The 24,395-nt window shown below is 37.0% G+C and overlaps 4 protein-coding genes across 4 annotated transcripts; all 4 read left to right on the top strand.

Moving 5' to 3' along the window:
* The first annotated feature begins 351 nt into the window (after positions 1-351).
* LOC146167124 (alpha-(1,3)-fucosyltransferase 7-like) lies at positions 352-1,113 on the top strand. The gene has a single exon (XM_083385489.1). It carries the CDS (start codon positions 352-354, stop codon positions 1,111-1,113), a length of 762 nt encoding a protein of 253 aa, XP_083241615.1.
* A 1,966-nt stretch (positions 1,114-3,079) lies between these two features.
* On the top strand, positions 3,080-5,050 carry LOC146167125 (apoptosis regulator BAX-like). The gene has a single exon (XM_083384237.1). The coding sequence runs from the start codon at positions 3,158-3,160 to the stop codon at positions 4,100-4,102; it is 945 nt and encodes a 314-aa protein (XP_083240363.1). The 5' UTR covers positions 3,080-3,157; the 3' UTR covers positions 4,103-5,050.
* LOC146167126 (large ribosomal subunit protein mL40-like) lies at positions 5,043-9,362 on the top strand. The gene is made up of 3 exons (XM_083384249.1): positions 5,043-5,292; positions 5,781-5,913; positions 8,948-9,362. Exons 1-3 carry the CDS (start codon positions 5,072-5,074, stop codon positions 9,137-9,139), a joined length of 546 nt encoding a protein of 181 aa, XP_083240375.1. The 5' UTR covers positions 5,043-5,071; the 3' UTR covers positions 9,140-9,362.
* Positions 9,363-10,511: 1,149 nt separating this feature from the next.
* On the top strand, positions 10,512-19,381 carry LOC146167127 (uncharacterized). Its single transcript, XM_083385500.1, has 12 exons — positions 10,512-11,105; positions 11,699-11,799; positions 12,091-12,616; positions 12,715-12,862; positions 13,605-13,743; positions 14,529-14,701; positions 15,844-16,043; positions 16,767-16,877; positions 17,174-17,202; positions 17,522-17,636; positions 18,196-18,288; positions 19,118-19,381. The coding sequence occupies exons 1-12, from the start codon at positions 10,909-10,911 to the stop codon at positions 19,266-19,268; spliced, it is 1,983 nt and encodes a 660-aa protein (XP_083241626.1). The 5' UTR covers positions 10,512-10,908; the 3' UTR covers positions 19,269-19,381.
* Positions 19,382-24,395: the final 5,014 nt, after the last annotated feature.

Here is a 24,395-nt window from a genome sequence, read left to right on the forward strand (position 1 = left end):
TAATTGGCTGTTTCGGATGATTTTTTTTCTTGTTTGTGACGTCATTACCATCGCTATTTTATGACGTCATATCCGTCACTGTTTTATGACGTCATTAACCTCAGACGAAAAAACAACGGGGAATTCCCTAAGTTGAAAATTCGGTACCCCCCCTTTTTGAATTTCTGGATACGCCCCTGTTTGAAGGTAAAGCTCTGGAGTCCAATCTCCACTAACGGCCTATCTTTTTAAAACAGTTCTATTTTTCGAGAACACCTTAATTTAATGCTTAAGAGGTACGAGTTGAATTGCTCCGTTTTACATTACATATGTTACATTAAATTGCACAGGAGAGAATCGACGTTCTACACGATGTCCCGCAACCAGTTCAACATCTACAGACCGATCGAAATAGTCCAGACAGGAGCAACCGGTGTTACCAGCAGCCTTGGAGAGCTGCTGGCGCTAAAAAGCAAGTCGGCAATCTGGTTCGTGAGTAACTGCAAGTCTGGTTCCAACACAAATCGACGAATTCAACTTTCCCAGGACCTAATCGACAACGGGCTGCAGCTGGACAGGTTAGGTGGGTGTTTCGGTAAGAAGACGGACTACACCCGCGGAAGGGCGGAATTTATTCGCAAAGTGGAAAAGTACCGCTTCTACTTGTCCTTCGAAAACGCTCTGCACTGTCCGGATTATATCACTGAAAAGTTCTTCCAAAACGCCTTGGTAATGGGCGCGGTGCCTGTGGCTTTCGGGGGACGGCGAAAAGATTACAAGGCCATTGCTCCCCCGAATTCGTACATTCTGGTCGAGGACTTTAATACTACCAGAGACCTGGTCGACTACCTGCACTATCTGGAACAAAACGAGACCGCCTACGCCGCATACTTTGCATGGCGAAGCATGAAGCCAAGCGAGGTGTACCCTTACGGGAGGTACATGGGCTTTTGCGCGCTGTGTCGGAGCCTGTACGGTATCGCACTGAACGACATTAGGACTTTTGTCGAGATATACGGAAGCGACGGTGCAAGGTACAACGACTCCATTGGTTTTGACCAACCTATGACTGTTAAATCGGTCGGCGATTTTTGGTTGGACGGGGTTACCCAGGAATGTCTAAAAGATGTGTAAACTTCACAAAGCGGAAACTTTACGCTGCCGTTTATCCTACGTGGCAAAAAAAATTCATGGCCAAAATACAATTAAAGGAATTCGAGACAAAGGGGCATTTGGCGTACGCTTATAGAATAATATTTAAAACACAAAAATAAAAAAAATATATATATATTTGTAACCTACCCGGTAAAGAGTCATTAAAAGCCGTACAGGTTTAAAAGAGACAAATGTCTACAAAAAAACATGTGTGTCACGCGCCTTGTAGTAAATAAAAATGATATTTAAAATAGTTTGTGGAAATAACCTTTCTACAAATGAGGTAGGCCTTGGCTATCCGCCGACAATGACGCCATTGATTTTCTATCCAGACAAACTGCGTAATTAAAATGGTAAGTCGTGTGGTAATTATCGATAACGTTGTCTCCAAGTAGACCTACGGCCTTAATTAGCCCTGCACCAATATCATAGAATACTAATACTATTCTATGATAACAGTGACAAATACCATATTAAAAGATTGACCCCTAAAAAAATACTACGGGTCATCGTACCGGGACCATAGTGAAATTATAATAATACATCTAACAAGTTATAGTATATATCACAATCAGTGAAGTATTCTCTTTGTACCAAAGATATTATACCACTGATCTCTATATCGATATCATAGAGATCAGTGGATTATACTTATAATCTCTTTGCTTTGTACTAAGTCAGGGATGTCTAACATTTTATTATAGTGGGCCGCATTGACACTTGAAATAATTTAATGGGTCGCAGAACCTATTTCGTTTCAAGATTAAGTATTGCTCTTTAGAGTTATAACGGGCCTTTAGAATTATATACCCATCCTATACTATTAGTGCGCCCCTAAAAGCTGGCTGGTACATTTTAATTAGGCTAATATTGAAGGTTTAAAATACTACTTGGGAGTGAAAATGACTAGCGGGCCGCACAAAATTTTCAAACGGGCCGCAATGTGGCCCGCGGGCCGCAGGTTGGACATCCCTGTACTAAGTAGATTTAAAAAAATAGAAAACATAGAAATCTTCATAGAGTTCAGTAATTTTAGCGGTTTTAAAATTTGGCAACGTTTATGTTTTAGTTCTTAAAAGATACAGCGATACTGATGTACTGTTACTACATTCTCTTGTCGATTTTTTAAAAAAGGTGATACTACATCTTAAATAAATCAGTGATATATTTTAGAAATCTGAATTTGTTGAGATATTTTCCGCTAACGGCGCAAAAGATTTTTACGTATCTTTCAGGTCTGTTGTCATTTTGAAGCAAATTAAGAAGGTATTATAAATAAAAAATTTTTTATCAATTTTAATAAAATTAGACAAGTAGAATAGTATAACAGATTTCGGCGCTGGTCTAGAATCCTACCACAACGAAACACCATTTGGGTTAGGGTGCGGGTTAGCGTTTGGGTTAAGGTGGGTCAAGTATTATTATTAAATTAGGAATATAATAATACTTGACCCACCCACACCCAAACGCTAACTCGTACCCTAACTCAAATTTTTTGCGTTGATTTTAGAACTGTGGTAGGATTCTAGACCAGCGCCCAGATTTCTTCTCACTAGTTTTTATACGTGAACTGTAGAAAGAAGCTAAGTTGTCATTCTAATAGCCGATTTGTTGCGAAAAATAATATTGGTGTGTGTGTGTGGCAGATGCGGAACTGGGCGCTGGTCTAGAATCCTACCACAGTTCTAAAATCAACGCACAAAATTTGAGTTAGGGTGCGGGTTAGCGTTCGGGTGTGGGTGGGTCAAGTATTATTATATTCTTTGTTTAATAATAATACTTGACCCACCTTAACCCAAACGCTAACCCGCACCCTAACCCAAATGGTGTTTCGTTGTGGTAGGATTCTAGACCAGCGCCCGGAACTGAGTTTTGTAACGCAAATTGTTCGTAGCTTTTAAACCTATTTATTTAACATTACTCAAAAGTATTTGTTTACTAAACAGCCCCCTCCCTCCTCTTATATATTATGTAAAATAATAAAGCTACCTAATAATAAATCAAAAATACCCTTGGTCCGAACATGGATGGTGGGGATGCACCCAGATATCCAGGAGACCATGACGATGCAGAGGAATATGATGAGGAAAGAGACAAGGAGTTTACTCAGCGGAGACAGATCCCTCGGCCAACAACAGCACGTGGTTCTCGTACCCCTTCAAATCGCGGCACAAGTTTTGCAAATCAGCAACAGGAAAGAGACTCTATGAACAGACGTCATGCCCCTGATCGACAGGACAGCTACGCGAATCAGTCGCATGATTACCTGAATCGTCCGGGTTGTTCTTCTACCCAAGAGGACTTTGGCGACCCAAATCGCCCTGGCACTTCAGGACAAAGCCATGGCTACGGACGGTCCCATCAAGAAGCAAGGTCGTTTGTTCAACAAGTGAGTAGGGACGAACTGCTGATCGGTGATCAGGCAAGGTTTCTTCTTCGTCGCTTTATCCAGGATCGAGCAGAGTACGACAACTCTCGCTTCGAGCCAACGCTCAGGGACGTGTGCAGTGCAGACAAAGCTCAGCATGTTAGGGGATTTTCAGATGAAAACCTACATGACATTGCTTCAACGCTAAGGAGGATTGGCGATGACATGAGCGGTGATGTAATGCTTAACCGTGCCATTGACCAGGTGCCGATCCAGTCGGCCAAGGACGTCTTCATGCGGGTTTGCCTTCAAATGTTTGCCGACGGCGACTTCAACTGGGGCAGGATCGTGGCGCTTTTCTATTTTGCCTACAAGCTGGCGGTGCGCGCTCTAGTGGATGGACTGGACACGGTGCCGTGGGTCAAGCAGATGCTGACTTGGGTGGTGGACTTCATTGTGCGACATCTCGCCAAGTGGATTATTAGCCGCGGAGGCTGGGTCATGATCAAAGAGTACTTTGGAGTTTCCAATTTGACCCTGGGTCTACTTGCGACTAGCAGTGCTCTTCTTGTCTTGTGGGCCTGGTTTAAGAAGGATTGATGACTGATGTTTCAATCTGTGCTCTGCTAAACCCTTTTTTAACGTGTTAAACTTTTTTTACCATGTAAAACTTTGCAAGATGTAGCGCATTTTGCTGTATTTTTTAGTTGTGCTACCTGCCCAGAAAGAGGTGACTACTTACATTACGGTGCCTGAGTAAAGAAAATTTTAACTAAACACTAACAATTTTTTCAATACTGCTTTTGAAGATTGTAGAATATAAAGTAAAAATTTAAGCATACCGGATATGGATTAAATTTACCTGTTGTCATTAAAACTGTTCACAATGACTCCAGTGCTAAAATATGATGAATAATAAATTTATTGTTGTATTTCAATCCTAGGAGATATAACTATACACCGGAGCATTCCTTGAGAAATTTTGTGTTACTGTGAATTTTTTTTTGACAAGTTTATTGACGTTTCCACTGTCAGCAAAACTTCAACAGCTTATTCGCTTTTGTATAACAATATATGTGTAGGCATTTTGTGTATCATGTTTTTTATCTGCCTTCTGTAAAGCATTTTAAGTGGTTGTTTTTTTATTGAGTGAACTTTTCTGCACTGAACTCTGTACTCATTTCTAAAAATAGATGTCCCGCTTTTAAGCTAAAAGCGATTTCATTGAATATTAAACCACATATCCTTAACTACAAACTAATATATAATTAAAAAATGTAATTTCTCTATATTATTAACTGGTTTATATATTTGCATGGTTTTACTATCATTAACCTTGAGTTAGATAAACGTAATAAAGGTGCTATATAAAATCCGTAACTACATATTCTTTTAACATAATTATGTGAGCAAATATATAATTTTGAGCAGTATTGGACTGTTTATTTGTTTAACTATAACACAGGCATTGAAGTTGCCAATTATATTTGCATGATTTGTGAACTTGTGTGATTTAACCATTTTAATAATGTTTAGGCATTACCTTTTAGGAAACACAAAACAGTAGGTATGCTGGGAACATGTTGCATAACTAAGAGTGTAAAATTAACGGGGTCGCTGCATGTAACGATTAGCAGCAGGGGAATAGACATGCGCAATGTGTCTGCCGAAATTCGCGCAAACTATATTACACGCCAAAAGAGAAAGTTAACAAGGCTGATGAAGAAGCCAAAGCAAAAAATAAAAATTCCTGATTTTAGTCCACTGCTTATGTGGACACACGAATCCAGGTATACAAACTAGTATTTTAATGCTAAACATATTTTGAACATAATGAAAAACACAAACTCTGTATAAGATTATTTGCCTATTAAATTAATGATATAATAATTGGTAAAGCCAGTATGGTAAATGTGTAAATACTTTAAGGTTTTTACCGGCAGACTTAATGGAAAAACAGAAACCTGTGGTCAATTGTTTTGCACTCATAAAGTAAAAAACATTTAAAAAAAAATAAATTACTCGTATTAAGCAAGATGTGATAAATAGATATTTATTTACTTGTTAAAAAGCCAGAATTTCTTATTAACTTCTTCACATGGCCTAGTATTGAACAATAATTTAAAAATGTCATTATTTGTCTACGAGTAAAACATAGTTTATAACAGTGCATGTGAATATCGAAAACTCTCTAAAATCAGTGCAAACACTTTTACATAGTTTTTTTCCTGTCGGTTTTTGCTTTCCTAACAAAAAGTTTATATTTCGTTGGTTCTAGATTAAGGGAAAAAGTTGAACTATCACCTGAGGAAAAAATGTATCGTTTAGACTTGGAAAAGAAATGGAATAAACATGTTTTAAAAGTAAAACAAGAACAGGATTTTAGAATGGAACGATTAATTCAATGTCAGGTATTTATTTGTTGTTAATAACGTTTTGTTGTTAATAGACTAATATATATCGCTTTGACATGTGTTATCGTTTCAACATGTTTTTTCTATAAATTATATAGATAACATTTAAAAAAATGATCTGCAAAATCACCTGTATTAGTTAGTAATACAGTTTGAATTGTTCCCGACCGCGAACATAAAACTCACACAACTTCCTGGAGCAATACCTTCTGGAACAGTGGTTCTCAACCTTTTATTAATGTAGCTTTAATAATCTGTAATAATTTTACTCGTATTTACTTATGTTTATTTAAATTTTTGTACATATTGAATTAATAACAACTCAATTTCAGTGCTAGACAAGTGTCAGTTTATAATCTATTATCGTATAATAATTATATATTGATTCAAAACAGATAGAATCTAACATACAGTATTGTCTCGGCAAAATTAAAACGTAGTAATTTTCATCAATTTAAAAAAAGTTACTTATTTACCAAAATTACCACCTTAATAAGGCTTTGTATACTATACTAGTGGTGGGTAATTTGAGAAAAATTGTTCTATTGTATTTATGTCAGGGAGTCGAACCGTTTGACTTTTCCGGTTCAGGTTCGGTTCGGAGCAATTTAAAAGTTCCGGTTAAGCTCCGGTTCGACCATCATTATTTCAAAACCGGTTTATAAAGTTCCGGTTCGGATATAATATAAGTTGCATTAAATCTAAAAATGTGGGTCAATAAATGTAGAGAATAATCTTTTAATAGTAAGTCATTCAATCAAAGTTACGTGATGCATTAAAAAACAGCAACTCATTATTGAAATATCAAACGTTTTTTAATCAATATTTAAATTTGTTCATTAAATTTTTAAACATGGCATAACTTGAGTCTTTAAAATACAAGTTGTGACGTCATGCTGGAGTCAAGTCAACCGCTTTTGTTGACGGGTTCGGTTAAGGTTCATGTTCTTTCAAATTATTCGATTCAGTTCCAGTTCGGCTCCTTAAAATTGTTAAAAAAACGGTTCAGTTCGGTTACGGTTCGGAAAAAATTGACCCAAAACCGGTTCATAATGTTCCGGTTCGGTTCGGGTTCGACTCCCTGATTTATGTTCCCCTAAGTGCCGACTTATTCTGGGACTCTAAATCGCAATAATGGTTTTAATACTAAAATATATTAATGTTAAATGTCCATTTATTTTCTGAATTGTAAAACAAGGCACACCTGTTCATCTCCATCAAAAAATTATATAGGCACAAATTACTGTATATACCACAATCAATGCTGCACTGAATATGTGAAAAATAGAAATCACCTTGACCCTTGCAAGATAAATGTCGACCTTAATTCCTGATCAGTAGCAGCAAAATAATCTAGCAAAGCTAGCAATTCAGGCCAGACACATTAACCAGATCTTAAAAGATATATATATATTTCGCCAACTAAGGCATCGTCAGTATATCTTAATTCGACACATTAACCAGATCTTAAAAGATATATATATATTTCACCAACTAAGGCATCGTCAGTATATCTTAATTCTTGATTCATTCAAAATTAAGATATACTGACGATGCCTTAGTTGGCGAAATATATATATATATATCTTTTAAGATCTGGTTAATGTGTCTGACCTGAATTTCTAGCTTTGCTAGATTATTTTGCTGTTATACCACAATCATTAATAATATCTAGAACAGCGTTTCCCAAACTTGGGTCCCTGCAGCAGTTTTAGAGGGCCGCAAGGAGAATTAGTCTTCAAGTTTCGAACCCTCTTTTTTCGTAAATGGTATTATCGTTTTTTTGTTCGTTTTTGCCAGGGTTTAACTCACCATCCGAAGCGTCAATGTTTTTAATGTAATTGGGTCACGCGTCTTAAACTTTTGTGATACCAAAATCAAAAGCAAAACGCCGTATTTAGTCTCTTGTTTGGTCAACCGTAAACGCAGGATGTTTCTTGTTCCATTTTTCGTTATTCCTTCAGGTTGGCCGATAAGCAAGGGTGTATTTGACAATTGACAGTCGTAAGTAACGACTTCTTCCTTGTATTATCTTACTAAACATGTCGAGTTAGGCTAATGTTTCTCGCTGTTCACTGTCTGCGCTAATATCTAATGTTGATGTAACAACAGCACTTTTTTACTGAAGTAGATTCTCTTAAAAGGTGGTCCCTAACTGTGACAGTTTAAAGTTGTCTTTTTATGTAGTAATAGTTACCGCAAAATTATCCTCTATCTATAAGTATATCCTAAGACCAGGCATCTTATTTTGCTCAACCACAGCTTGTATTTTAGCTGACTTGGCGCACTGCTCGATCTTTGTTTACTATTTCAGTTGGCAAAAGGTGTGCTTGCAATTTAGCGTGGTCGTACATGAAACTTAGTTGATAGTCTAAACAGGATCTACCAAAATCAATTACACGTATTTCACCTTTTTGGTTTAGTTTTTCATCTGAAGTTAAGTCCACGTGTTTGCTTTGCGTCTTAAAGGTTCGCTTTTGCTGGACAATAATTGGCCTTGTCTGATTATTTTTATTGCAATCCTTATTCATTGCAATCCTTATTTTGACGTCATACCCGTCGCTATTTAATTACGTCATTATTCATTAACGTTAGACGGAAAATAGGGGAAATCTCCTTCTAGATACGCCCCTGGGTAACTAGTAACTAGTAGTTGTCTAACTAGTAACTAGTAATTGTAGTTTACAGACATCGCTCAATATAAACTCATACTGAAGTGAAAAAAATTTATCTTAGACCACAATAATGTAAAAACCTCTTAATACATTTACCAGGTTACTTAACTAACCTAATTTGATAAAAAAAAATATCAAATTAAACACTAAGTTAAACTCAAGTAGTTTGCGCATAAATGATATCAAGTCATAAGTTCAAATGATTTAAGTCAAGTCCGGTCAATTGCCAGAAAGACTTAATGCAAGTCATTTTGAAACAGATACTTTGGTGCACGTAGGCCGAGTCATCACAACACTGCCGGCCCCATTATTAAAGTCGGGATTCTGTTTCAAATTGTTTTGTTGATTATTTGCAGAGCAAGGCTTTGCGTGAATTGTACGAACTGTCGCCCAACATGTACAAGGCTGCAGTGATGGCCGACACCACATCATTGCCATTAAAATGCCGAGGACCGGTCCAAGCCCTACCCTACGCTAATTACCTTGCCCCACTTGGCGCATTGGACGACCAGAATCCGGTTGGACACATTGACGAAAGCGAAAGCTGAGATACAACGCATCGTGATTCTATGAAAAACAAAACTATAAAGAACTCCGATCTTTCGCGATTCTGTTACCGCACGTGGTCGCCCGGAGCGCCGGCGAGGCGAAAGCGTTTTTGTTTGTGCGAAAAATGACAGCTGGTTTGCAAGCATTTGTTTCACGCCTATGCTTTGTTTCGCTCTACTTTCAATTCAATGCCAGAGTTCGAATGTTAGGCTACGTCATTAAAATCGCTCTGTCATAATTCGTGCTTTTTTAGATCTATTCAGATTGATTTTGCCTAGTTCGCAATGCAGTTGTATGTCGACCAGACTGCGATGTCGGTTTGACTAAGGCCTACAAACAACTGGAGTAGACTATGGCCTACGAAGGGCGAGTCCAATTCTTTCCTAGAAAATAGTTAGTCCCTAATACGCACTTCCTAATCTTTGCTGGGCACGTCGACTCTAGATCTAAGTAGTCTTAGTTTGTACTCCACGGCCCTGTATCTTGGTGTGTAGGAATTGCTTGACTCTTGAAGGTAAATTTAGCCGAAAATCAAGCCAGGATGCAGGGACGAACATTGCATCCGAATTTGTTCTGCAGCATACCCCAAAACACATATAATTCATCGTGAATCCAAGCTGGCAGTTGCTTATGTTTTCACAAAGACACTTCACAGTATTTCTAATCTTAAAAACCTGAATTAATTTTACCGTATTGTAGGCTGCCATTTATTTGCCACTTTGTAAATACCAGTTGTTTAAAGATATTTTTAAATAGTGCAATTAGTGCCAATGCCAAGCCTATTCTTAAACTCCGAAGAGACATTGTTGGCCACATTAGACACTGTAAGTTGTAATGACGCACTTAAGTTGCTGCTATCAAAAAACTTGAATTTAAGTATTTTTTAGTCGAGTTATTGCTCGTATTCGGAGAAGTTTAACGTTTAGTTTATGACAAGGACTTGATGTGGAATTGACTTTCTCAAATTATGACTTAATTGGGATTGACCTGTTCATCATTCAAAAAGACTTTACTTCTTGTACTCGACTTATTTTTCAAATGACTTAACAGGAATATTTAAGTAATTTCAAATAGAACTGTTTTCAACACTCTGTACAGTTGCATGTGGTACTAAAAAACAGGCTCGGCCTAACGATCTTTCAGAATACCAAATGGTCCGATCCGATCAGACATTTGCAGAAAAGCAAGGTTACTAGTTACTAAATATTTAGCAACTTGGCAAAGAAAAAGCGAACCCATCTAGAAATAGGATTTGTCATTTGGAACAATACAGTGATTTGTACTTGGTTTGGCAGCGGAGTTTTGGCAGCGCTAGAGAGTCACGGATGTGTAGGCAAAGAGTTTTAAAAGAAGATATTCCAGCATTTCGAAGTTTCTGTGTCCAGGACTTTAGGCGTACATGTGATGTAACTATTAACAATAAAAACCCAACAGAATCAGAGATGTTTGACACAGAATTAAAAAAAATCGTTTAGCATTATCTTAATTTGTTAACGGAATAAACGTTCATACTTTTTTCTCTCGAATTTGTTGAAAGTGTTTGTTTTACAGCGCTTTTCTCACTTTTTAAGTTTTTAACACTGTTACTCTGTAGTTCCAGACCAGTCCCAAGTGTTTTAAGATACACACGCATGTAGCAAAATTTATCACCAACTAATTAAGCATCAGTGGACAACTGCAGCAATACGTTATTTTATGTCGATATTTATATCAATAGTTATTTGATTGACAACAACCAAAACCAAATTAGCGGTTCTTTCATATCGCAATGGACATTGAAAAATTAGTGTCAGAAACCCGGGAATTTGTCGACGAATTGGAAAAGCACCGTGCACCTTGGGAAAGCCAAACTCATTGGCATGCGAGAAAAACTTTTCTCAGGCATCACTGGGAAGACTCCACGGATAGAGAACGATTGTTATGCCTATCCTTTGCATGGGCCAATGTAAAGTTCATGGGAAGCAGGTCAATACAGCAATTGGCGCTGGTCTAGAATCCTACCACAGTTATGAAATCAACGCACAAAATTGAGTTAGGTTGCGGGTTTGGGTGTGGGTGGGTCAAGTATTATTATATTCTTTATTTAATAATAATACTTGACCCACCTTAACCCAAACGCTAACCCGCAACCTAACCCAAATAATGCGCGTTGTGGTAGGATTCTAGACCAGCGCCCAGCAATTTTATATTTATTGGGTATAATTATATATTTAGATATGTAAAGTATTGGTGTTGCAACATGTAATTTAGGATCGAAATATGTTTTATCTTGGGCAAAAATGACGTACATTTAACAAGATCTGATTTCATTAGGCTTAAATAAATCACAACAATTAAAAAAATAGGTCAAGTTTGTATGACCTTCTCAAAATTTACACACTAATTGACTACATTTAAAGCAAAAATAATACAGCAAGAACCTATTCTGTAGGCTTACACAATTTGACTGATTACTGTCTGTGCTATTGCATTTGTCCAATACAATATGTAAGAATGACTTTTTAGGCATTTAATTCGTTAATAATAACCATTATACAAAAGTATTTTTCATCCAACAGATATCCAGAAAAAGTAATGTCACAGTTAAGAATAATGGAAGCAGATATGGATGATGCCCATGAAATGCTTCAAGATGCTGAGAAACATTTATTTGGAAAAGGTATTATTCATAAGTTTAACTTAAGATAGGACAGTTTTAGCAACTTTAATGTTAACTATCCAAACTGCTGTGTTTTAAAATAGATTTTAAAAGATATTTTCTTGCTTAAAAGGAATTTTAATTTACATGTTTAACACAAAAAGTTTTTTTAGAAATTGTTTTGTTAAATATGAGATTATGCGATCATTGTTGAAACTGACTGGCATAGAGTTATATTTGATGTGATCAGTACATTGTTTTACAGCTTACAAATATTTTGCAATCAACAAAATGTATTTTTTTCAAATGCAGGAGAAAGCAGCAAAACAACTGGAATCTCAAAGAGACCTGACTATGCTCATAAAAATGCTCAAAAGAAGTTGCCTGGCACTGTGCCAATGCTGTTTGTCAAAAGTGCTGAATCTCAGTTGGCTTCAGAAGCAAACAAAATAACTGATCAGAAGAAAAATATGAACCTACCAAGTCAGAAGTCCCCAATCGAGAATCCAACCACACCAGATGTTGAATCACCCATTTCAAAACGCGCAAGAGTAGAGCCTCCTAACGACTGCAAAACAGGCTATAGAACAGTAAACAAACCAAATTGTAACTTTAAAAGTGGAAAATATGTAGTACCGGCTGCACCGACTGTTCCAAAAATCCAAAAATCGGAAAGTATAGCTAAAATACCAGCACTTCGACCAAGTGCTTCCCAGGTTGAAGCTGTCCAACTTCTTGCAGATCTTGTAAAACTCAGATGCAAAAGAAACTTGAAGATTTCCCAACTGGAGTTGTTTAAGAAATGTGCCCAGAATGCAGAATGTGACCCAGATTTCAGGTGAGCAAGCTGTTATCTACTTTCTTTTTAAAGCGTGAGTTCAAAATTTGTTTTCTGTTTTGTCCAACTAGACATTTTGCTGCATATTTAATTTTCAGATATTCACAGATTCGAACAAAAGATTTGAAGTTGTTTCTATCTTGGGCCCAGTCAAATGATGTTGACTTGCACTTTTATTCTGGCCTTCACATATGTGAAGTTTATGTAGAAGAACTATTTCTTTCAAATGGATTTGGAGCAAACAAGGTATAAACTCTTTTTATTATGTTTTTTTCAGACTAGTATTTTTTTCAAGGACTATTTTTTCCATTACAAGTTTTTGGCTACTTTGTTGTTTTTTTTTAGTAAGGATTTGGTCATAAAGCAGGGATTTTGATGTGGTAATAAAGCAGGCCCGCTCACCAATGCGACTGGGCCAGTGGTTAAAAAAAGATGCATGTTGTTGTTGTTATCATACCTACGTGGGTCTTTATATGTTAATCTGCAATTAAATTATCTTAAACTCCCAATACTGAATATCAATTATTGCATAAATCGCTAACGACAGATGCTTGGGCAACTACAACAACGAGTTAAACAAGCAAATTGCTCATAGTAAAATGCGATATAATTCTGTAAACAATCTAGCCCAGCCATACACAGACTGGTTCAAATGCACAAAAAAACTGCAAGTTGAGCCACCACAAAAATCATTTAGTAGAACGAAATATTGCAGATGGCATGCCAACATTTTTGGCAAGTGCTGATTGGTAGAAAGTTTAATGGCATATGAACCCTGTAGAATATTTTTTTATATTTTTTCCTGCAGTAGTAAAGTTTTTTTGTGAAATGTTAACTGTTTTGCATATCGTGTGACATAAGGATATAAAACCATTTTTGTGATAAATAAGTTATCATGGTTAGAACATAATGTTAAAGGGGTTGCTTCTCGAAAATAAATCTAATAGGTAAATATAGAAATTACTTATTATTTTCTTGTGAAATTTAGGGTGAAGCTCAAAATTTTGCTGTGATAGGAGCTCTCGAACTTCTAAAAGCTCCTGATGTAAAGATTGTTTGTGCGAAACGCAAAAAGACCGATCAAACCATTTGCTCTCAACTTGCTGTAAGCGACAATGGAACAACAGGTAACATGCATTGGCAGTTTAAGTTTATTGTGTGCACTCAGTTTGGCTTATTTCATTCTTTTTTTTAGAAGCATGATGATTATACTTGGGTACACTGCACTGATCTGTAATTTAACTTAATAATGAATTGCAAAGCCCAAAAGGCCGAGTAGATCGACATCATCTTAAATAAGACGTTTCAATACGAGCTTGTATTATCTTTAGTTAATGTGACTTAGCATCATTTATAAAAGGTGGGACGCAATTGTTATCAGTCTGATTTGTACAGCGATACCTCTTCAACATCTGAAAGTGCTAAATAATGCTCCAACTACAGAAACGCACACTGATAACAATTGTGTCCCACCTTTTATAAGCGATGCTTGAATTGCTTCTAAGTCACAATAACTGAAGATAATGCAAGCTCGTATTGAAACGTCTTATTTAAGATGTTGTTGATCTACACAACCTTTTTGGCTTTGCAATTATTTATCATCATCATTATCTAAACATCATAAAATGGAATGTTATTGCAAACAGCTGCATATTATTTTTCCAAGTAAATACCCTATTTAACCTAGGCAACGCCGTGTATTTCGTCTAGTGGTGGATAAATTGTTTAATTTTAGTATTTCGTTGTTGTTATGTTTTCCTTGCTTCGTTATTATTATTACCTACTTTGCTTGCATTTGAGGCATTAAAAGCTTTAATGTAGTCATACACCAAAACTGTATTGTTTAATAAAAAAAATATTTATAATTTATAATTGTATTCTTTTTTAAATTGTCCTAATTTTTTTTTGTTAGATCTCCTGTTGCCACCTATGTGCTCAGAAAGTGACCTTGATTCTACAGTTGTGGCATCTTTAGACAAGTTTGTGATCTGGAAAAGAAATGCGGAAAATGCTATAAGCACCATAAACAACTCTGCCCAGTTGTGCAGACTGCAGTTTGATTACCGCTTCGAACAAAATTTGAAGGTTTGTTTATTTTCTTTAAATTAAATGGATATATTAGAATATTTTGTTGTGTAAACAGGAAATGTTGAGTTACCAAGATTGCTTAATTCCGGATGGTAAGCTAAGCATTGTATATCTGTACCGATTTTGTTGGCCAAAAACGCTTTGACAAAGCCAATTAGAGTCAAACCTTTTTGGCAATATCTCACCAAAAAATAGCAAAACTTAACATAAAGTAAGCAAATTGTTTAACGTGCAAAAGTTGGGACAAATAATAACCCAATTTTATTAAAAAATATTTAGTTAATACACCTAATTTCAACCCAAGTTGTTTGATACAATGACTTCGGTCTAAGTCTAGTAATTTGTCCAAAATATTTAAGTCGAGTCAAGTAAGTCATTTAAAAACCAGTTACTTAAGTGCCCTTAAGTAAAGTCATTGACTAAAGTCATTACAACACTGCTATTTACAAGTATGTATACTGAAAGTTATGCCTGTTGATATTCAATACTTAATATCAACTTGGTACACGTCTTTACCCGGCCCTGCCGATTTGATACCAGCCAATTTGGGCATTTTATCCTATACAACGTAGGTTTTCTACCTTAAAAAGTAAATTTCCCTGAAAATTGTGATATTAAAAATCGAAACAAATATGCTTACGCAGTACGCCATGCAGAGTTCCACCAAACAACCTGGAGACATTGCCGTTGTACTTTTCTGTGTAAATCCATTTGGTTATAACAATGACGTCATTAATGTCCGTTCAGACGGTCCAAAGTATCGGGAATCAATATCGGAACAAAATACAAAGTAATCACAACTTATCAGTAACTTATCAGCGGCCACAACACAACTTATCAGCGGCCACAACACAGATAATAAAGCCAAGTTTAAACGATTAAACACAAAAGTTCCATTGTTGAAATTTCGTCAGGATGTGTCTTGAGCATCTATTTTTATTTATTTATTATTAGAATGACAGAAAAGCTCTCATTCAGCCAACTGATCATTTACTTATGTGTGTCGGCCTACTTCTTCTTTTAAAGCCGAATATCTCTCAGAATTTCACACAGAAACCTAACTTGGCGAAAAAGCGTATCATAGCCGGGTCACTTTCGGCCTATTTACATTAAAAAACGACATATCTTGCACACAAAAGGACATGTCGTGGGCTTGTACGGTGAGACTCGGCAACCAGGACGTGGCGACATCTAGCGGCCAGAACCAGAAGGCGGCGAAACTTGCGTCGGCCGAAAAAGCGCTGGAAACGCTCCAAGCCACTCATCCGACGATCGTGGTCGACCAACAAGCCCTGGCCGAAAGCGGAGAGCGTATGAATAGGGCCGACGTCATAGAGAAGTAAGTTCATTTTGGTAACTTTTGCAGCATGAGTTTGATTCGAAAATATTCCCCTTGTTGGTATTCCGCGTCTGATAGATTTCGGACATGTGGTTTACTACAGACCAGTGTATCTTAATCTGGTCCCTCACGGCGCACCTGTATACATAAAATCCTGAGAGAAGCCATCTGAATTTTTTTGGTTAGACCAGTATTTTCTGAAATATGTGCCAGTTCGTATTTCATAGGCCTCATAGCTACTTTATTTTTAAATGACTGTGGAATGAAGGCCGAAAGAAAAAGTTAAAAAAAATGAAAATACGTGTTTTAACAACGTTCTCCATGGATGTCTAATCAAGTTCAAAACTTGCCAATTTTTTCGTGAGAGTAACTACTTGTCGTCGTTTTAGCCGTTTAGCGTAACTTTCTTTAACTTGACTCTCTTTTAAACCTTTGTCTGGATTTAGTAGATCTTTGAATTTATACTCGGCCTATTTTTACCCCTGGTTATAATAATTATACACTTAAGGGCCTCTTCCTGGAAATTTCCTTTCAGCTTTTCAAAGTAACTTAGTCAATAAAACAACGAACCAGTACCATTAGGTAATAATAACAAAAACGTTTTCCTAAAACAATGTTGAAAGTTAATCAAACTTAAAGACGACTATTGCTTTTGCCCGTTTTCTGCGTGTGTTCGGCATTGGAACTTTAGTGATTCGTATCTTAAACTTTACCTTTTCTTAGGAAGCAACCCGGTTCGCAAAAGATCGCGAGTGACAACGTCGGAAATATACTCTTAAAAAAGATGGGATGGAAGGGCGACGGCGGATTGGGTAAACTCGGTAAGTTGTTGTTGTTGAATTCTAACGTGAAATTTTGACTTGCGTCGAGTTCAGGCGGGCTTCTCCAAACCAAAATTTTTATTATTTTTACTACGTTAGAAGTTCTTAACGTGATAGCTTTGATTTACCCCGATCAAGCAGTCAAAACCTGTCACTTCATAAATTTTCCAATCACCTCATAACTTTTTGAGATAACCATAGGATTTTTTATTTATTTTAACGTTCAATTTATTATTCACAGTTTAAGAACTTCCAATATTATTGTTTTCTATCTTTGGTAAGGCACAAAAAAACTGTTACTTTGTAAAGGGTCGCCACAAAGCCTTTGAACCTTAAAAGTTCTTTGAATTGTTTGGATATTGAAAAGTCTTTCCATTTATTTTTCGAGTCCAGTTTAAGTTATGTTTTTAAAAGTACCGTTGTATCACCAGTTTTTAACTATATGTTGTGGTGCCGACCATGACTTAATACTGTTTTTGTTTTTAATTATTTTCAAAAAATGTAAAACGATCATTTTAGGTCTTTGAAAAGCTATAAACTTTCTTTAAAAGTATTTGGGTGCCTTTTTTTATAAAAAGATTTTTTTCCATAAAACTGTGTCACGACCCTGTTTTACCGTTACACAGTACAATTGAAGATTGTTTTTTTTTTCAACAGGCGATGGAATAAGCGAACCGGTGTCTTTACAGCATAGCCACGGAAGATCGGGTCTCGGCAAAATTTTAACCGACGAAAGCTTTATCTCGTTCGACAACGCTTCCCACGTCATAAGGTGCGCCGGGTGTTGATGTACTTTTTTATGTTTGGATTATTTGCTTGTGATTATCCGTCCAATTGGGTATCCCTATAAAATCGGAATCAAGTCGATATGAGGTCGTGGTATAAATGCCCGACTACTGGCAGGTCGTATGGTATCGGTAACGGTTTGATACCTAATTAAGCTTTAAGGTGGACCTTTTAAACAAGTGATCCAATGCAGCGATTTTTACATAAGTTTTGTCAAAAAGAAGTAAATTTACAACTGAAAGTAATTCGGTAGCTCAACATTCATTGGATAAATACAATAGAGCTAGCATGGCCAATATTACCCACAGGAATCAAACAATTTCTCTCGGATCGTCGGTTATACACTTTTTTTATTTCTTGAAATGTTTATGTTTGTAAATCTAGATTTAACTAAGCGATAATTTTTTTGGACAAAAAAAGGCTTTTTCTAAACGTTTCCGTACGGATAAGGTCGTTTAAATACAGATTATTTTAAGCGAATAATCACTGCTGTAGGATTCACTGGTTATTACTGATATTCGTCGCTTTTGGCGTACTTTTTTTAGGGACTATATTGCCCGAAATATGGACTGCAATTTACACTTCTCTTCTGAACTGACGCCTGACGAAAGAAAGAAAATCCATTTGATGGCAAGAAAGTGAGTCGCTTCTCTTAGGCCCAAATTACTTGTCGAAAATAGCGTACAGTTGCTGTTAAGTGGTTAAAAGCAGTAATTCTGCCAACGGAGATGTCCGTTGTTGTATCTAGAAATAGCGGTAAATTGACTAAGCGGTAACTGTCTTTTACTTTTTAACGATAGGTATAACTATTTATGAGACAGGAAAAATAGGAAAAAATATAAATAGTACAACGTTTTTTGGTGTTGTACTATTAGTATACAGACGCGCAACCTTGGTAATTGATGACGTCCGGCTCGACCAGGTAAAAAAGTTGGGAACTTCTGTTTAGTTTTTTAAACCTAAAAAGCATTTTCTTATACTATTAAAATCGAAATGCAAGTTAACCCTATACCCCAACACATAAAACGATATTAAAATTATATGAAAACGATATTACAATTAATAGGGGTTGTATAAATTAACTAAAAAAGCGAAAGCAAGTTGCTGCTACAGTACAACTTCAGAAAGGCCATATCACTGTTTTACAAGAGTGGAAGAAAGGTCTCATGAAATATTAATAAGATCAAAGGCCGCTGCATTTCTCATTCTTTAATCCAGAGACAACAGCCACCTTCTGACGTCACACATGTACGTCATAACACTTCTTCACGTCGAAAATGATTATGACATATCGATGTACTAAAACTAGATCCCCATACTTTATCAACGTTTGGGTTTCGAGTAGAAACGAACTAACAACAAGGCCAGTAACTAAAGTCACAGTAGGTTTTCGGCCAATTTTTTGTGGAACTTGTCATTAAAGCTCGTACTGCGCTGCTTCAAATTAAACCTTCTCCCAATTCACAGGTTCGGCCTATCAAGTCGCTCGGTTGGCAAGGCCGAAAATCGTCACGTTACTGTTTTTCGCAAAAAGGAGATCGGACAAATCGTTGACGACCTTAGAGAGGCAGGTGGAAATAAGGACGGAATGCAGCTTAAAAGGCCCGGAAGCTCCTGATAGGCCTCATTTTTTGTGGTTTGCTTGGCGCTTTTTTACTTTTATTTATTGCCACTGGAAGACCGGCGTGTTGTTGTTTTTTTTTCTTTTCTGCGGTTAAGTTTGCCAATTTGAGAGCGTTGCGGTGCAATAAAAGATTTTTCTCGTGGAGGGATTTTTGTTGTTGTAAGTACTGCTGTATCCTGGTACAGCATCCAAAACTGCTGTACCACTGACCTACCTATCTAACCACGGGAGTACCTTTTCATTTAAGATGTTATAAAATCTCAGAGGAATACTATCGAAGTTCTGTAGTGGTTGAAAATAAGACAAAATAAGGACATTTAAGTGTTCTAAGATCTGGCCCTTCAAAATAAGAACAAGTCTTGTAATTAAGGACGGTATGGCAACAATCGATTTTTAAATGACCTATATAAGTCCCTGTCAGGTCATGTGCAATTTAAGTCAAAGTCAAATCTTTTCGAGTAAATATCAAGTCCAAGACGTTGTTAAAGCAAGTCAACTTCAAGTCAAGTCCTTGCCATAAAAATAAACTTTTCACTGAGTTGATCAACTCGCACGATTACGAGCAATAAAACAACATTTCAGCAAGCAAATTGTCTTATGCGCAAAAATTGGAATGAATTGCCCAATTTATAAAAAAAAATGCTTGATAAAAGCATTTCATCCAAAATACTCAAGTCAAGTCATTTGTCCAAAAACCTTAAGTTAGGGCAATTGTCATTGACTTAAGTCATTACAACACTGTTGATAAACAAAAACTCTTCCGTCGGTGAAACGCAATTGTTTATCAGTTTTATTCTATAAAAAAATTAAATTACGTTTTATGCACCAAAATATTTAGAAAATTAAAAATTAGGTCCCCGCGCCAGTATATAAGAGTAGACTTGATGAATATCTTGTAAGACGCTACGATCTGCATGTCCAAACCTTCAAAACCCTTCGACAGAAATGAACAAATTGAATATTTATTTCACGTTTTGCGATGTAGAAAACGCCTGTCATCAACAACGGGTTGTTTACTCATAAATATCATACACTAAAGGGCGCCCGAAAGAGGTTTTTTCGGAGAGCCCATCGAAAAACGTTCAAAATATAGGCTAATATTTTGTACCAGTGTAGAATCAAATACTCCGTTAGTTCGCGTTTACTCATAGCGCCTTTTTGTCTATAGCTAACTTTGCAAGCCGTGCTAGAATGATATAAGGGTTTCAAGTGAGCCCGCGTCCCTTGCGGAGACATATAGGCTAAGCGGTCGGCGAAGGAAAGTTAGGCGATGGTTACGTTAAAGTTTGTGGTTTTCATTAGGACTTCGCATTTTCTGAAAATCTTGAATCGGGCCCACAAATTGTTCAGAGCTATAAAATAAACCTGTCCATCATTAAAGTTTGTCTAGAACTGCTCTATTTTATTGATATTTAATTAGCCGTAGGTTTAAAATGAATTTGTGTTTACCTTTTGGGGGGAAGGGGTCCCAAAAAACAATATCAGATGCAACGCAACCGTCAAACATCTGACAGCTGAAAAATCGAGGGGTATAAGAATGCCGAAAAAGCAACCTTAATTGCTTCGAAAGTAGCTACTACCTAAACCGTTTGGCAAATGACGTTTAACTAATTTCGGTTTTGCAAAAAAAGTGATAACAAAAGTAGTAGCAGAAGTCACGTTTTTGGAACTTGCATTTCCGGTATTCCTTTAATTTGCCTGGAATGTAAACGTACAGCATCCTGGCATCCAAGAATTTAAAATCGGCGGATACGAAGCTAATGGTAGCCTGGCAAAGTTTGACGTTACACGCGCAGTTTAATACAATCCCGTCTTTTTATAACATATCACTAAGAACGCCACACGTTTGACAGCAGCAGGCAAGAATTTGCCCCTAAAAAAATCTGATGGCCGTCTCCACGTATTATATATGCCTATATTTAGAGCTAAGTTCCGCTGTTCAATTTTTGCCTAACACAGGTCACAGATGAAATTTAAAAGCGTTCAAACCTGTTGCAAAGTCGCTTTAAAATAGATGTAAAAGATTTTACTGCCTCAATCGTTGCTTGTAAGATGTTCATAAAATCAGATCTGCTGCAGACGATGATAAAACAACTCTTTAGTATAAGGTTTACAGAACAAGAAAGCACAGTAAGATATAACATAGCCTTCTAGGAAGTCAGTTAGCAAAAAATACAGGATATTTCTTTTAATGGTTTTACCTTTAATTGACGAAGTGTGTAGACCAGCTATGCTAAAATTGTGTGCCTCGAGATATTCTCAAGTATCCCGCGAAACTTTTTGCAATTTGGGATAACCTATTTGTGATACAAATATGCAAGTAGCCAAGCATGCTATAGACCTATAAAAGCTCATCGTACATTAGAAAATTGATAATATTAAAATGTCTTGCCAATGTGTTTCCATGCATTAAGGGGGATCGTTAAAAGGTGATAGTATTTTTGAAAAAATATGCCGCGATTGTTTTTTGTGTGTCGCAAACTAAAAACGAAAACTTTACCTGGTGTTGTGTGCAATGACTTCAATGATACATGTTGGTTCTTTTATCTAAACTAATTTGCACGGCACATATATGTTTCTCAAAGGTAATTATGGGATTTTTAACGTTGTTAAATTTGAGAAATGCGTCTTTTCTCCCATTACATTGAAATAAACCTACCTATAGATCAAGGGGACACCAAGGAAACGTTCTTTTTGTTCAGGCGGAACGTTTACAAGGAACAATTAAACAGCACGCTCAGCGCTTTATTACCTGGAAACGACTCATAAAGCCACAAAAACTTTGTTCCGTGTCGAAATACTTGTTAGCGGGTGTGCGTATTTGATAGATGTACCACCAGAAGAAGGCGCGTGTGCTACACAAAGTTCCGTCCTTGAATGCAGCCAACACAGTGATGACGTATTGACGTCATACAAAGGCAAACACCGAAGGGTCGTTTGCCGCGCGCTCAAACCACAGCAAATTTACCGTGCCGTGGCTGGTTTTGTCCGCCAAGTCAAAACGACATCGTAAACTGATTGGACGCCTGGCACCGTCCCGGGCTCTATAAGTCCTTTAACTCGCGGACGCAATCACGTGCTCCAAAACCGATTTCGGAGAAAACGGCTACTTTATTTAGCGAACACGTCACTACTATTTTCACGTAAACACTCTTGGTGGTTGAAAACTGTCGCGTAACCGACAGGGGCTTCACAGTGCTAAGATTACTCAAGTCCGTGGAAAACCGGATTTACGAGAAAAAGGAGCTTGCACATTCAAAGATCATAGGGCCACCTAAAACTAGTTAAAACACCGAAAAGTGGCACATTTTCTCATCGTATTTAGGGCCATTTTACTACTTAACAAAGTAAAACAAACCTTACTTCTTTCAAATTGTAGTTTTGCAGTAGCAAAAAATATTACAGAATGGGCATTGGGACAAACCTTTTTTTAGGCTTTTTTTATCAACCACTTAATAAGGTCGTTCAGAAAGTTTTTTTAGTTTGGGCACACGAAGGGAATCAAAATTTATTCGCAGAACGCCCTCAAAACAATAACATATCATACGCTGAAAATTGGCCCACACGGCAAGAAAATAGGTAAATGTCATAATATTGTCGGTATTTTAGGAATAATGTTATTTCGTCTCGCTAACTTTCATGTATTGTATGCCCATGGTAAAACGAAAAAATGTTTTGCAAAACTACAAAAAGTTTCGCGGTGCACTTAAGAACCTTTCGGGGCACACTAGTAGGTTGTGGTACACAGTTTGAGAATCACTGCCTTCGGGACACAATTAGTAAGTTGTTTTCGTGGTAGCTTTATTTAAAAAGTGTGTTTCTTATACTTGAAGCAGGGGTTCTTAAACTTTTTTCAAGAGGACCCCTAAAAATATTTGGTGGTTTGCGTGGAACAGTGTCGGCACAAAATTGTTCAAAACTGACGTCAAATTTTTACGTAGGCCTAAGAAACCTGCTATTTTCGGTCAAACCAGGGGTGTCCAACTCAAACATGCCGGCGTGCCAATTTTTATCGTATAACTTCTTCCCGTGCCAAAGTTTAGTAATATAATCCTTTCTAATAATAAAAGTGTTTTTTTACAAATAATAAAAACGTGCAGTTAGCAGTGCGCATTACTGCATCTAAATGGCCGTCGGTGAGCTTACTTTTGCTTCTTGTTTCTTCACACCAAACTTTATAGTTATGTGAATGCTAGCCTCCACTACAATATAATGTTATAGTATTATAAGTAATTGTTAGTTGTCGTGATTGCAGCGATTGTTTTATATTGTGAATACACAATGGCAATTTACTGTATAACAAAATTAGTATTTTTTTACAATTGGCTGAATAGCAAATTAAGTAATTTTGGGGGTCTTGCGTGCCATTTTTTATTTGGTCGCGTGCCACATTTGGCACGCGTGCCGCTTATTGGACACCCCTGGGTTTTAAATATTACTGCAAGATTTTAACTAAGCCTTCACGGAGCACCAAAACCAGCCCACGGACCCCTAAAATTAGTCCACGGGCCTCTTTATTAACCCCTGATATAGAACATTTGACTAACTGATAGCGACGCGTATATATATCGTTCTTCCGCAATCTTGAGCCATATGTACATCAAAGCGAGCATTACCACACGCCACGGTCTTATTCAGATCGTTCGATTTGGTGCCGGGCGCAAATTGGCTCGCCCGCCTGGTAATTTATGGATTTTTGCGTTTTGCGTGCGCGGTCGGTAGCCGGTGCTCCATCCGCCGATTTTTCCCAACTGCAAACGGATTAGTCGGCGCCGCGTCGCTTGATGGATGCTCCCTGCTTTTCCCGGCTCCCGCACCATAAACGTTAACTCGCGTAAGTCCGTAAATGATCACTGCCGTTTCCTAACCGCACGCCAATTGACGTTTGTTGCCCTACACTAAAGCACCGCGTAACCTCTGCTCATTGTAACGGCAAAATAGCAGCAAACTATATTGGCTTAATGTTTATATAAAGACATATAGAGTCCCGTCTTTGCGGGTAAAAGATAATAACTATTTCATATGAGAGCAAAATATTCTTAAGGAAGACCTGGATAACCCCAATTCAGTTATTTTATTGCTGTAAAATTAAAATATATTCGGCCTATAATGGCCATTCAA

Source organism: Ascidiella aspersa, chromosome 1 (assembly GCF_963924565.1).
Source record: "Ascidiella aspersa chromosome 1, kaAscAspe10.2, whole genome shotgun sequence".
Classification (NCBI taxonomy): Eukaryota; Metazoa; Chordata; class Ascidiacea; order Phlebobranchia; family Ascidiidae; genus Ascidiella; species Ascidiella aspersa.

Coding starts and splice junctions, on each gene's coding strand:
- LOC146167124 (XM_083385489.1), top strand. CDS start 352: ATGTCCCGCAACCAGTTCAACATCTACAGACCGATCGAAATAGTCCAG.
- LOC146167125 (XM_083384237.1), top strand. CDS start 3,158: ATGGATGGTGGGGATGCACCCAGATATCCAGGAGACCATGACGATGCA.
- LOC146167127 (XM_083385500.1), top strand. CDS start 10,909: ATGGACATTGAAAAATTAGTGTCAGAAACCCGGGAATTTGTCGACGAA. Junction 16,878..17,173: donor AAACTCGGTAAGTTGTTGTT/GTTGAATTCTAA, acceptor TACTTTGTAAAG/GGTCGCCACAAAGCCTTTGA. Junction 17,637..18,195: donor AACGCTTCCCACGTCATAAG/GTGCGCCGGGTG, acceptor TACTTTTTTTAG/GGACTATATTGCCCGAAATA.
- LOC146167126 (XM_083384249.1), top strand. CDS start 5,072: ATGCTGGGAACATGTTGCATAACTAAGAGTGTAAAATTAACGGGGTCG. Junction 5,293..5,780: donor ATGTGGACACACGAATCCAG/GTATACAAACTA, acceptor CGTTGGTTCTAG/ATTAAGGGAAAAAGTTGAAC. Junction 5,914..8,947: donor AACGATTAATTCAATGTCAG/GTATTTATTTGT, acceptor GATTATTTGCAG/AGCAAGGCTTTGCGTGAATT.